Raw genomic sequence first — 14,445 nt, forward strand, 5'->3', positions numbered from 1 at the left:
GTGGAAGCCGTCATTTCCCTACAGTCATCGGAAGCCGTCGGTGCTTTGATTTCTGAACAACTAAAAGAATGTTAATCGACAATGACGTACGACAACAACACAACCCCTGCGCGTGGTGGTGCTCATTAATCGACAACAAGGGTAAAACGAGGGTTCCAGATCTGATGTGAACAACAAAGTTTGGTGCATGCATAGTCTGAGAAGAGGAATTGGTGCCGATAAAGTCGTGTATGGCGGTGGTACACCGCAGATCTGTGCAAGGTAGTCTGCGCCTTAATTGTTGTTTCCTTTTGAAAATAAGACTGATAATGAATCGTAAATGTGGATTCCTACCATGCCTCACTTTTTATCCTTGTCATCCAAATTATAATGGAATCTCATTTCTTGTGTAATAGTGTAATAGTTTCACCGCTTATTTTTTATGTCAGAATTTATAAATAAATAGATTGAGACAACTTATTTTTCAAACAAACTAATAAATATCAGAGTTCAAAATAAATTAACAGACTTAGGTTTTAAAATGACTCAACTGACTTTGGTCAGTTATTTATTTATTCAAATAATACATCAAAAAAATATTATAGCAACCGATTTTTAAACATTTCTTTGTTTTTTTTAACACAATTATGAAATCGGTTCTCTTGAACCAGTTTTTTTAACACAATTATTTGTTTTTTATATTAATTTATAAAAAAGAAAATTTTATTTTACATATCTTGTTAGTTTATTTTAAATTAATTTATTTTAAAGAAGTCAAATAGTATTTTTTTTACAAAAAATTAATCTATGAAATATTTAAAATAGGTGACATAATTTAAAACTAATTGTACGTAGTTAGTTTATCTAGATTGAAAAAGACAAAAAAATAAGAAAAAAAAACACTTAGATAAATAACTTATGCAGGTGACTTTTTACTTTATTTTATTTATGTTTACCATATTTTATCGATTGAATGTTAATATAGTCCCATAAATATAAATTGTGGATTAAATTTATTGTGTAATTTGTATTATTTATTTTTCAAATAATAAAAGTATTTTTATTCATTATTTATTTTATTATAAAAAACAAGTTTTATATGCATTTTAAGATACAATCAAAAGTAAGATTTAATTTTTATATATACAAAAACTGAAAATAGTATTTTATATTTATTAACTTTAATTATTTGAAACTTTATAAATCCTTTCCTAAAATTATATTTTTTTAATAAATGCCTTTTGAAACTAAAAATTATTAAGATGAAATAGTTAAATTGAATTTAATAATTTTATAAATATTTTATTGAAATTTAAAATGTTATGGGTTAAATTAATAATTTTAAGTTTACTTATTTGAATTATTTATAATGACCATAAAAATACTTTGTTGAAATTCAAAATTTTATATTATGTTATGACAGGTTCCTTGAAATTGAGAATAGTTAGAATTCAAAATGATAATTTCAATTATCTAAAAATTATTATAAACACTTTCTTAAAATTTTAAAAACACTATATATACATTTTTAAAATTAAGAATAGTTGCGTGTAAATTAGTAATTTCAAATTAAAGGATTTTAATTATTTAAAAATTGTTATCAACTTTTAAAAGATGTTATAAATGTATTACTGAAATTAAGAATATTTGAAATCAAATAATTAAATTTATATTTACTAACGTACATTGTTTAAAAAATTTTTTATCAGATAATGTGATATCTGATTAAATTTGACACAAATAAACGTGAATATAATATTATGTTGACTTTTTAATCATTTAAGTATGTGATAATTAGATTTACATTTATTTAATTTTGTTATCAATCATTTTTTTGTATAGAATGTAAAATTATTGATATTCATAAAAGTGATTATAATGGAATAATCTATATTAGTTATTTTGATAAAAGAAAATTGGGGTTTGTTGGGCAGTTTATTTGTTTATACAAACTTCTTTGACTCTAAAAGAATAATATTGTCAAAATTAATTTTATAATTGTATTTAAAAAGTATTCAATTCAATTATATTCTATTATTTCATATTAATAAATAAGTTATATATTGTAGACATTTTAATTGATTTTATCTATTTTCAATAATATAAGAAATTAATAATATTATTAATTGATTGGGGATAAACTTCTTTGGCTTTGGGAGAATAATATTGTCAAATTTTATTTTATAGTTTTATTTAAAACTAATCACTTTCAATTATCTTTTGTTATTTCTAATTAATAAATAAGTTCTTTATTATAAACATGTGAATTGATTTTATTTATTTTTTCAATAATATAAAAAAATTAATAAAATTGTTAATATAACTTTTTATATAATCTAAAAAAAACATTTCTTCCAAATTTATTCCTACAATCTCATGGGTACTATCATGTATGATAAGTTTTTTTTTTTATACAATCATCCAATTACAACTTATCATGTATGATAAGTTTGTTGACTTTTAAAATAATTATTTTAAAGTCATTTAAATGATAATTTATGATTAAATAATAATATAAAATTATTTTACACTGTAAATACATAGACATTAAACTCTATAAATATAATATAAATATTATATACAAACTCTTGATTATTTAATTGTGGTATAGGAAAATAAAAATCATGCCCATAATAATCTAATCCCTATGATACAAGTTACAACATACAAATTAAATATTCCAATATCATTAATCCTGTATTAGTTTCCGTCTTTCCTTTAATAATTATAACAACAAAACCTTTATTTTTCACATTTTAGAATATGCAGTGCATTTGTTAAAACTTATTTTTTATCATAAAAATATTAAAAATAACAAGAAAACAAATAGTCAAATTTTAAGCTAATCATGTTATAAATATGAAATATCTCTTTTGTAAAAGTTACAAGTATAAAATATCTGTCATTTTTATTAATAACTGATGTTTGTAAAAAATCTTATTAGTTAGGTTTAATAATGTCTCTCTTGTTTTTAATTTCATTTAGAATTAGAAGGTTAACATTAATGTTTTAGGTAAGAACTTTGGATTCAATTTCACTTATAATTTTTTTATCAATAAAAATCAAAGATAAATATAATTTTTTTTATAACAATTCACATATTTTATTCCATCAATTAAGTTACACTCATTTAATAAATAAATGCTCAATCAGATATCTTAACATTCCTTTGCAAGACGCCAACATTTATTCATTTTTGTTTTGTTAAGAGTGTGGTGAGTTTTGAATTTTGATAATCATTGACTAGTCAACGAGTACTACTCGTTAAGGTGGAGTAAAGTTCGGAAAAACACCAAAAAAACAGCCACTACAGTACAAGCTCAGTGAAGTGTTGTTGTACAATAATGGAAATAAATAGGTAATATAGGTGTGAGGGCAATATGGGAAAAGAGCAATGTCTCAAACGTAACTAACCCAGTGGTATTTGTTGGCTCTTTAAAGGGTAGCATTGACATTGAACGCTTAATAAAGTACTCAGCAGCTAGTAGTTACGTTCTCATTCTAATTTTTCAACCCTCTCTTTCTCTCTCTACAAAGACTTTCTCTGTCCACAACCATCATACCATTATACCTTACCACCCTTCCCTTCTCTCTTTTATACACACACAGGAAAGAAAGAGGGAGAAAACAAAAACAAAATCAAAAGGTGGTAGATGCATGAGCCACAACACAACACACATTATCTCTTACCACACTCACCACCTTGTATTCCCCAAAATTCACATAATTCTCCTTCTCTTGCCTTTTCCCTCAGATTTCTCACCCCTTCTCTCTTCTGTGTTCCCACCCTTTTCAGGTATATTTGTCAACAACAATGGCTTGTTGTTCATCTTTCTATGCCTTTTTTTTTTGTCTGTTCTTGCCTATGTCTTTCTGGAGGGTCCTTCAGTTTTTCCTCTTTGGTGTGTGATGATGAGATTTCTGGTCATGGGCATTTTCAGTTGACTGGTCTAGAGGCCAAAGACTTGGTCTTTATCTCTTGTTGGCTTTTCTGGGTGTCTTGAATTTTCTTGTGTATGTGTGTGGTCAAATGGGTTTGTCTTCTCTGTCACCACCCCCTTCCAAGAAAGGTGGTAGGTTGATGTGGTTGACTTCCACCCGAGGAGAAAGACTTGGCTTATTTTCGTGATTTTTGTTTCCAAAATTGGATTCCATTTAATGTTGTGGCCCTGTGGGGGAGTTTTCTTGTGAAAACCATGATATTATCAACTTTGTTTTAAATTTTTTTTTTCTTTGAAATGGTTTATCATCTTTCAGCTTTGAAGGGGTTGGTGATACGTTGTTATGATAAAATCGGATTGCTGATTTAAACAATTGTTTATAAGGTTTGTTGTCGGCAACAGTGGTTGAAATTGTATCATCATGATCAAGGTTTCTCTGCATTTGTGTATGTTTGTTTATGGATGAGTTTGGCTAAGGTGGTCCTAGCATGAATAGCAAGATCACTTTGTTTGCACTGCATAAAAGTCAAAGCAGGATGATTAGCTAAATCTTGTATTGTTAGGATCTAGTTCTGAATGTGTAATCAGTGTTTTCCTTCTTTACTGATAACTTCTGATGATTATCTATTTATTTCTGGTCCAGAACTAGGAACAGATCATTTCCTTTTGTAGCATAAATAGTCATGTGCATCCTTCTAACACACCTTTTGTCTTTTACTCATTGGCTGCAAATTATTTTTTTGACTTGATAGTAAATATTTGGATATCTGACATGATATTATTCGGTTTCACAATATGGAACTGATTTTGGAACTGTCTTCTTCCCTTATAGTTATAGGTCTAACTTGTCATTCTCATTGCCTTAAACTATTCTATTTGTAGGTACTCTTCCTGCTAAATTGATGGAAAAAGTTGGTATCATAGGAAGTTAATCACTGTGCTTTGATGACTTGGTAAGAAAACTTGAACTGACAATGGTAAGTTTGAGAAGGCGCAGACTTTTGGGACTGTGCTCAGGTAAATGGTGGTTGGTAAACATGTTTCTATCCATTGGTATGGAGAATATTGATGTGAATTGTATCTTAAACTCAACTGACATTGTTTTCCAATATATTTTCCTATTTCAGGAAACAGTTCCTTTGTCACACCACTTCCTCTATATTGTGAGAATCTTTCTGGTTTTGAAAATTCAAACCAGCAAGCTAAACCTAAGAGTGAACAGCCTGCGCTTTCTGATGATGCAACCAACCCGGACAGTGTATGAACAAGATTAATAGTGATAAATAATTATATACATGCTTTTTTTATGCTTCATTTATTTTTCCTATAAAAGTACTTCTGAGGTTTTTGGTCTTGGTATCTGTTTAGGGAATCTTTTAGTATTTAGCATTCCATTTCAATGAACTATATATCAGAATCATTCAAACATTTATTCTTGAAAATGATAATGAACTTTTACTATATTTTGTTTTTGTTACATTACTGAAAATTCAATTGAAAGAACAGGTCGGCAAAAAACTTTGACATCTGTTTTGCCATTGTCTATTTCCTTTGAAAATGTTTCAATAATTGAGAATTCGACCAATGAGAGTTGCTCAATTCAATTTCAATAACAGCTTTCAAATAATGATTTGTTCTGATCATAAACATTCATCTTTATGTGTTATTATCTCCATTTCTTCAGCATGGGTATGCCCAATAGCTAAGTGGTTGGCAATTCCCTTTCTTTTTTCTTTTCTCTGACATTTTGGCTAATTAGTTGGATAAACCTGATGGTCCAACTATTCAAATTTATCTTGGGTTTATTTTCTTCAAATCTTCCAGTTTCTCACTTCATCTCCCAGTGGTGATTCTTTCTAAACCAGATTAATACCAGCGACTCAAAGACGTCTAAATGCTTTATCTCCTAATTATTGTGTAATGCGCTGACTGATTCTGAAAATACTTTTCAATTGTTAATTTTAGAGGACGTGGAACCAATAGAGATTCTCAAAGGCTTTAGTGCTGTTCTCAATTTGCAGTTATTTGGTGTATCTAGTTGGAAAGAAATGCTACAATTTTTACTGGTTGATTGTTGCCTCTTGAGTTAATTTGGGATCAATTTGTGGTGTCCTGCTAATGGTCCTTTTTGGGAGTGTCTTTGGTAGATATACAGAGAGATTGACATGTTGTATTACATATTTCATGTTCATAGTTTTTTTTTGTTTCCTTTCGTTCTTGGTGTATTTTTTGAGGATTGCTTGTCCTCTTGCATTTGCATCTCTCCTTTTCTTTGTAAATTCTTTGTATATTAAAAAAACATTAATAAAAAAGAACGTAGAAGGTAGAAGTTACCAGTCCCAACTGTTGTTACATATTGGATAAAATGGTTGGCCAATATTTCATTTGAGTTTGAAAATAGCAAGGTATGTGAGTCTAACTAGACTCCTCTGATTTTCAGGAAAGATTAGGACATGTCTGTAGCTTGCAGAATCAATGTTCCTTGTGACTGAAAAACCATTGACTAAACGAAAGATATATTTTTCCTTCTCTCCCATTTCTGGTTGCATAAGTATTCCCATTTCTCCCCAGGATAATTATTATTGTGTTGTGATCTGCTTTTGCTTGGATCAACAACAATGAACACCACTGTCATGAAGCCTTATCCCAATTTGTGGGGTAGCTACATTGATCAATTGATACCACAGGGCTCTATGTTTCAATGCTAGAATCAAGAAGATTTTAGATTGATTTCCATGAACAGGTTGATGAATTAGCATTTGTGGAGTACATGTGAATATGCGATTCAAATAGATTTTTACTAAGTTGATAAAATTAGAAAGTTTTGCCCTTGGTACCATCTATCTGTTATTTAAATCATAGATAGCATAGAACTTACAATAAACTGTTTTATTTTTACCAGAATAATGTTGTGCAAGAAGAACCGGGATCATCAAATGCTTCTGGTTCTAGCTCATCGAAAGAGCAGCTTATTCAACAAATTACAGGTTTGTCACGTAAGAGGCTAATTTTTTCATGTTTTTTGTTTATGTCTGGTTCAGTTTATAATGACTAAACTGATTTTAGTAAAATGATAATATTTCCTTGTGGATATGCTTGGAATTATTAAATTCGAAATGATTTGATGTGATTTTCATTGTTTTGAATTAGAAATCAATTTTCATGTTTGGAGCTCATTATAAAAGAATAGGATTTCAATTGATTTACCAATCAAATTTATTGTTTGGAACACAGAAAAGATGAATTGAATTGACTTTATATTAATAATTTACCTTATCACCCTTAAAATAAGTTAAATGCCTTAACTAATAAGGGAAAAAATGTCAACTCGAACAATTGAAACTAAAATCAAAACACATTCAATTCCTAACATATTTGACTCCTTTTAATATACTTAGATAAGATTGTATTTTCAAAATCAAATCAAATCAATACCTAAAATATGTAGCTCCAAATATACTATTACAGCTATTGTCTTTTAGCTTAACAACCTGAAAAAATTTATACATCAAACAAAGTTGACATAATGATAATTAAACTAACATGACATGAAAATATAACAACAGAGTTTGGTATGAAGTAAAAATCTTAGTCTTAATGGAATCACTTTAGGCCTGTTCAAGTCAGCTTACCCAATTAATTTGTGGGAGCTTTCCCACAGATCAAAGTTATGTATGAACAACATTGTGCACTATACTCATACAAAACTTTTTTTTTAGAACCTCTCATACAAAACTTTGATGATGCATGGTGGAGGGCCTATATGGTGGTTAAAAACTGTATTCATAGATTACGCATGATTACACTGACAAAACCTGCTGAGGTAAATATAAGCCAAGAGGCTTTGGGCCTTGGATTGGGGCGCCACCCCCTCCTCCTAAATTTAAGTATATAAAAAAACAAATGATTACACTTGATTAGGTGAGAAGGACTTGTGCTATTGTTTTCATTAATGTTTCATGTATCTTGAGGAAAAGCCTACCTAATTTGATGTTAGTAGTAGAAATTTTCAGAAGTTTCCATATATTCTATTCTAGGTATCAACAGTTGGTCATCAACAAGTGCTTCATTGATCCATTGTCTAATCATTTCATTAGTACGATGAATATTCACTGAAATGCGTTGTTTTGGTATATCATTTTACACAAAACTCTTAACAATTAGAATCAGCAATAAAGAATGAGTAATCAATTCTCTAGTGCACATCCTGTATATATTCAGTATGTGTGACTAACTAAAGCTATGGGTTATGACCTGCTGGCATGTGACCTTGGACCTTGTGCTCCCTATCTATTTCCATGATCCTTGCTATCATGCAGTACATCATGGTTAAATTGCCAGAAAGAAACTGAATGTAAAAAAGTTTATGATGGACGTTAGTTTGATTGGGGGCATATTTCAATTCAACAAAGACACATTTAGGGTCTATTTAATTTGAGAAAATATTTTCTGCTTTCATTCCTTGTTGATAATAATTACAAAATTGCCACTTTGTTTTCACTACCTTATTTCAAAGATTTGCATTGGAAATGGTGAAACTAATAGAATGCTAATTTCACCATTTCCTACACAATAAATAAAGTGAAAAAATAGTGATATTTTTGTAATTATTATTGAAAACAAGCAATGTACATAGAAAATATTTCTCAAGCAAAATAACTCTATTTTACTTTTCTCATTCTTTTAGGGTATCATTAAATTTTCTGTTGACCTTTTTATTTATGTCTGTAATGTCCATTACCTCTTTTACCCTGATTTAGCAGGACCTCCTATTAAACGCAGAAAGCGACATAGAAGAAAGAATTTGCACAATCAAGAACAATGCATAATGAGGGGTGTCTACTTCAAAAATATGAAGTGGCAGGCAGCAATAAAGGTGGACAAGAAACAGATCCATCTAGGGACTCTCGGGTCACAAGAAGAAGCTGCTCACTTATATGATAGGTAGTACTTTGAATTTGATAATTATAGAATATTTATTACTAACAGCAGTCCCTTTTGATGCCTCAAAGTCACAGTGAGAATATGCAAGCCTTTTCAATTGTAATTGATGAGCTGCCAGTTTACCTGGTTCTGTTCTCATTGTTTGAGTGCTAACAATCTTATACTTTGTATAGTTTGGAGTGATGCTTTTTTACTGTCTGTTCCCTATTCCTTCTCTATTCCATATCCTAACATATGATCTTTTTTTTCCACTTCATAATCATTTATTTTTGGAGTTCTTAGTTACTGCAATCCAACTGAATTGAATTCAGTAGCTGAAAAAGAAAAGGCCTAGTTTGAATTTTGAGCACATTATTTTTATTCCCTGAGTGTTAGGTTTGAGATAAGAACACTCCCTCCGGACAAACATTCTTTGGTGTTCCAGTGTTATACTGTTTGATTTTATTTCGTAGAAAGTAGGGAAGCTACTTATAATCTTCTACTATTTTGATTGCATGTATGTGCATGGTTCCCAGTGGTGGTGATTGATCTATATGTAAGGACTTGTTTGTTGTGGTAGGTTCATGTTAATTTTATTTTTTCTATCCACTTTGACAATGTTTGAATGAGCATGCCGTACATGATGAATGCATTTACATTTTTCTATACATGCATGTATATTATTAAACTGTGCAAGATCATATAGTCGCTTTGAATGTGGTCCACATAGCTTATTTTGCATTAACTTTTCTACTCTAGCAAAGTTCATTGTGCAGGCTAGCTACCATAAAACCCTGGTAAAATGCTCAAAGAAAATATTGTTAGTAATTGAATGACTTGATGAAAAGGACTATAAATCTGTAAGGCATAGAATGTGTCCTGCCATTGCAGAATGTGAGAGATTTGGCACTGTAATGGTCAAGTTCTCATTTACTATATCATGTCAGCCATGACCTTAGTATGATTATATCCCTTTATTTATCTGTAGGGCTGCTTTCATGTGTGGAAGAGAGCCCAATTTTGAGCTTCCCGAGGAAGAGAAGCGGGATTTGAGCAAATTTAAATGGGACGAATTCTTGGCCATGACTCGCCAAGCAATCACACGCAAAAGTAATGTTTCTCTTTGAACCGTTTCCTATGTCTTCCAAGATTTCTTTTTCCTGATATTTTAACAGTTGCACACACATTTTTGCAGAACACAAGAGAAGGCTTAGTCCCGGACCAGGTAATAGTCATGATATGCTTCCACTGTCCAAAGATGATTGGGACACTAAGCAAGGAGTGATTGAAGATGCAGAGCAGGAAACATCAGTGTCGTGAAAATTATGATTCTGGAAATAACCCAAGAGTGAAGATGGAAAGCCTCTAGTCCTAACACTTCAACTCTAATATCATGCTAGATCCATTTTTATTGTAGAAAAATGCAGCATTATGTCAGACCTTGATAGAATTGATTATCCTTAATTTATGCAAATTGCTATACCTAAACCCAATAAAGAGTCCATTCAATGTTAGACGTGTCAACTACCAACTGTTGAACTCTATATCAGTTTCATCAAACTAGTGCAACGCCATTTTCTTCTTCCACTTGGTGGGAATATATGAATTTTTCTCAAGCAGTTAATTGAATTGTTTTTTCAACTTACATTGTCCATATTCATAATGTTTAAATATTTAATTTATAAACTATGAATATAAATATATTCTACCTGCATGGTTAAGTGAAAGGTTGAAACTTGAAAGGTAAGGGTAGGTCTTGATGGTAACAATTCATGTCTGAGTTGATGGTTACACATATGCTATTTGTATATTAAGTAAATTGCTATAACAGCAACCATAGTTTGATTCCACTAGGTGCATGGATCACACGGTGTTATTGAACATGATTAAAAACCAAAATTTCAAGGGCATTATTTATTAAGAGATCATTTTTAATCATTTCTGCTCAAGTCCATTTTTGTTTCCCTCTACCTCTTCATAGGGTTGAAAATTATACAATCTACACTTTTTTCTTCGCCTTTTTTTCCTTATGTCTAACCGATGATTTTTGTTATCTTTTCCTTAATAATAGGTGTTATAGTATTATCTTTTTATATATTAATCATTTCATATTCAATCACTTCTTGTATGATTACATGTTCATCTTAATATTTTTATTTTAATATTCATTTTTTTCTATTTGTTATCTCTTTAAAATCCAACATTCACTACATAGAGTATAAATGTTGTAAACATTATTTTTTAGTTTGGTAGGTACTTCAAGTCACGAGTAACTTTTAATACATTTTTCTATTTTAATCTCAGCTTGTATCCTCTGTGTATGATATCTTTATTTATATTTTCATCATTTCGTAATATTGATTCTAGATACTTAAAGTTAGAAACGTGGTATATGACATTGTTTTTTTTTTTTCAATTTTTTCCTGCAAGTAATTTTTCTCTTATTTTTTGTTAAAATTATAATGCATATACACTATCTCATTCTTACTAAAGTGAAAATCTTTTGATTCTAATGTTTATCTCCAATGCTCAAGTTTATAGTTAACATTTTCTCACAATTCTTCAATTAAAACTATATCATCCAAAAAAACATGCATATGGAAATAATCTTTCATAAACAAGTAAGATTCAAGGTTGAATTTTGATGTAAACCTATACTTACAAGAAAATCTTTAGTTTTGTCGGTAGATTATCTCATACTTTTAGTAAATAAATTGATACGACGATTTATTTCTAAAAATATTTTTTCTATATTCCTTCTCAACAAATTTCAGTGTACGGTGCAAGAAAAACATATATATAAGATGCTTTTGATTTTTTAATAAGTTTTTTAAAAGTGTTTTTAATATTATTTTTTTTTATGTTTTTCAAAAGCTACTATTTCCTAACTTGTGAAACAGAAATAATTTTTTTGGATTATATTTTTTATTTATCTAATTATCTTAAACCTTTTAGACATTTTAAGCTTTTTTTTAAAGACATTTTTAAGTTGAAAAAACATAATGATATATGTAAGTAATAAATTTCTCATACGTCGCATGAGTGTCATTAACTTTTAGTAAACTTTAATAATAAAATTAAAAAAATATATGAGAAATAAAAATATTATCCTCGTTAAACAATGAGGTTGGGATATGTCTTCATATTTAACAATGGAAATTTTATTTTTTTAGATTGGAATAAATGAAAGAGATAATAAATTTGAAACTGAGGAACAAATTATGAAAATAAATTATTTGAATTAAGACATATAATTCCTAAATCTATAATTTGATATGATCAATCGAATTTTGAATAAAAAATAAAATTGATTAAATTTAAATAATAGTATTTGAGAAGAATACAATTTTTTTTTAAAAAAAATATAAGTACAAAGAAGCCTTGCCATTCATCAGAAAGAAAAAGAAAAAGAAAAACAAATGAATCCTTAAGGTGTGTTTGATTTAACGGATGAAAATAAGGATAATGAAATAAATAAAAGATAAAATTTTAAATTAAAATGAAATGTAAAAAGATATAAATCCCATAAAAAGTACAAAAATTCTCTAATATTATTTCCATATTTTCTGTGAGGATCTGCATCTTTTCTGTTAGGAAAGGATTCATTGTTACTTAAGTTATAATATCAATGTTGTATATAATTCACAAACTCCTTGCTGTCATTTCTGTGTGTTTTGCACTTTCGTGTGAGTGTGTTGTTTGGATAAATAATAGAAATAAAAAATAAAGAAATAAAAGATAATTTTTTTAATAAAGTAGACTCATTTTTCTTTTCTATTTCTTTCCTTTTTTCCCTCAAGGAAATTGCGAGCATGAGATTATAGAAATAATTTTGATTATTCATGCATAGTTGTAAAGTTTGATTTACTATTCTTTTTCTTACCTTCTTGTACAAACACTTCTCTTACTAATTTTTACTTTCTCCTGTCTTTCAATTCATTCGTATCTCTTAACAAAGATCAGTTAATTTAGTTAATCAAATTTAAAATGTCAATTATTTGTATTATTATTTCAAAATTATTTTTTCATATTTTTCTATCAACTTAATTATTTTTCATCAATCTTTAAAGAGAAAATAATTAACTAAAAGTATATAGGAAAAAAATAATTAATACATCCAAAAATTAAAAAAAAATCTTATAAAAAAAGATAAATAAATTTCTGAAAATAATCTTATAATTAAAGATGAAAAGTATATCCTCTAATAATAGTATTACCAGGATTATCAAACAAATTAATAGTATTGACTATCGAGGATAGACATAGGTTTCATTTTTTTTTTTGGGAAAGTTTTTTTAGAAAAGAGAGGATAACTCGATCTAACATAAAGATTAGTTTCATTTTGCATTTTAAAAAAGTAGGGATTAAGACCACTTATTTCAAAATATAGGAATAACACCGAATTTTTTACATGTGCAAAAAGACCATTTACCATTTTTTTTACGTATATTTATCTTTTCTTGGGTTACAATTTGCTTTGGGTGTTGCCCAAGAATATTATGAATGATGATGTGGAAATGAGAGGGTGGGTCCTACAAGGTTTGATATTGAAGCATGTTGCCATTGGAGGGTTCCTAACTCATTGTAGGGCTAATTCAGTGGCCAGAAGCAGGTGACTGAGGCTGTGTGAGTGGAGAAGGAAATGAAGGAGAAAGCACATGAAGCTGTTCAAGTGCCCTTCTTCAAACACTCAAATAGACCACGACCGTTTAAAATAAAATTCGTTAAATAATCAAATTCATCGTGTGACTGTGATGTACTCATAAATTAATTTCTTGAAAAAAATTTAATGGTATAAAAAGTGAGATAAATGAGTCTGACTATAAATTTCTGTAAGATCATTTTATCATCAAATTATAATGTTTAAGGATAAATTTGACAATAAATTATATTTTTTATGATTAATTTGATATTAAGTTATAAAATTTATAGATCAATTTATTATTAAATTATATGTAAGACTAATTCGTCATATATTTTGTATGTTAAAAGATTAAATTTAAATTTTATATCTTTCAATGATCAATTTATTAGTATCTCATACTTTAGAAACAAATGTAATTATTAATCATATATTTTTTATTTTCTATCTTGTTAAAATTAGTTTAAGAATGGATTTGTCTTGTAATAACAATAAGAATAAAAATAGTGATAATAATAGACTATAACTTTCTCTATATGCTGTAATGATAATACTTTTACTTTCCTTGTCACGTATTAAATAGTTCTCCAAAAAAATTCTCAATGCAAAGATTGTACTGTACATGTAAGAATTTCTTTCCTTGTTCAGATGAAGCTTAAGTACCAGAGTTAGAACTAAGCTTATGTGCATAAATACTACTATAAGCTTAAGTGCTTATACAAAAAATGGGCTTCAAGATACTAAATGTGGAAAATAATAAATAAAGTTTCTCTCGAAAAAAGACTAACAAAGAAAACATCATTGTTGATGCTAGCTATTTTAGTTTGTCAAATTATTTATATGGAAGTTATTTAATAATTTAGAGACAAATGTGTATAATTGTATATTATTGTAAAAAGATATTATTCAACATTGATTTATTTTTCTTCATAAAATTCTTTTAAAAATGAAATAATAAAT

General features: G+C 28.5%; 1 protein-coding gene across 5 annotated transcripts; it reads left to right on the plus strand.

Moving 5' to 3' along the window:
• Window positions 1–3,470: 3,470 nt before the first annotated feature.
• Window positions 3,471–10,467, plus strand: LOC100306701 (ethylene-responsive transcription factor-like protein At4g13040). Of its 5 annotated transcripts, none has more exons than XM_006586159.4 (7): window positions 3,471–3,775; window positions 4,803–4,937; window positions 5,048–5,178; window positions 6,823–6,916; window positions 8,681–8,864; window positions 9,832–9,953; window positions 10,039–10,467. In XM_006586159.4, the coding sequence occupies exons 2-7, from the start codon at window positions 4,895–4,897 to the stop codon at window positions 10,161–10,163; spliced, it is 699 nt and encodes a 232-aa protein (XP_006586222.1). In that variant the 5' UTR covers window positions 3,471–3,775; window positions 4,803–4,894; the 3' UTR covers window positions 10,164–10,467. The 5 variants fall into 5 exon arrangements, with proteins under 5 accessions (XP_006586222.1, XP_006586224.1, XP_003532270.1 ...); XM_006586161.4 differs by having other exon boundaries at window positions 3,472–3,775; window positions 6,823–6,907; XM_003532222.5 differs by having other exon boundaries at window positions 3,475–3,775; window positions 6,823–6,907; window positions 8,684–8,864.
• The last annotated feature ends 3,978 nt before the right edge of the window (window positions 10,468–14,445 follow it).

This window comes from Glycine max, chromosome 8 (assembly GCF_000004515.6).
Source record: "Glycine max cultivar Williams 82 chromosome 8, Glycine_max_v4.0, whole genome shotgun sequence".
Lineage (NCBI taxonomy): Eukaryota > Viridiplantae > Streptophyta > Magnoliopsida > Fabales > Fabaceae > Glycine > Glycine max.

What these genes read in the sequence shown, in the direction of transcription:
- LOC100306701 (XM_006586159.4), top strand. Translation starts at nt 4,895, where the DNA reads ATGGTAAGTTTGAGAAGGCGCAGACTTTTGGGACTGTGCTCAG. An exon ending in ATGCAACCAACCCGGACAGT is followed by an intron (nt 5,179 to 6,822) that starts GTATGAACAAGA and finishes TATTTTTACCAG; the next exon opens with AATAATGTTGTGCAAGAAGA. An exon ending in ACAAATTACAGGTTTGTCAC is followed by an intron (nt 6,917 to 8,680) that starts GTAAGAGGCTAA and finishes ACCCTGATTTAG; the next exon opens with CAGGACCTCCTATTAAACGC.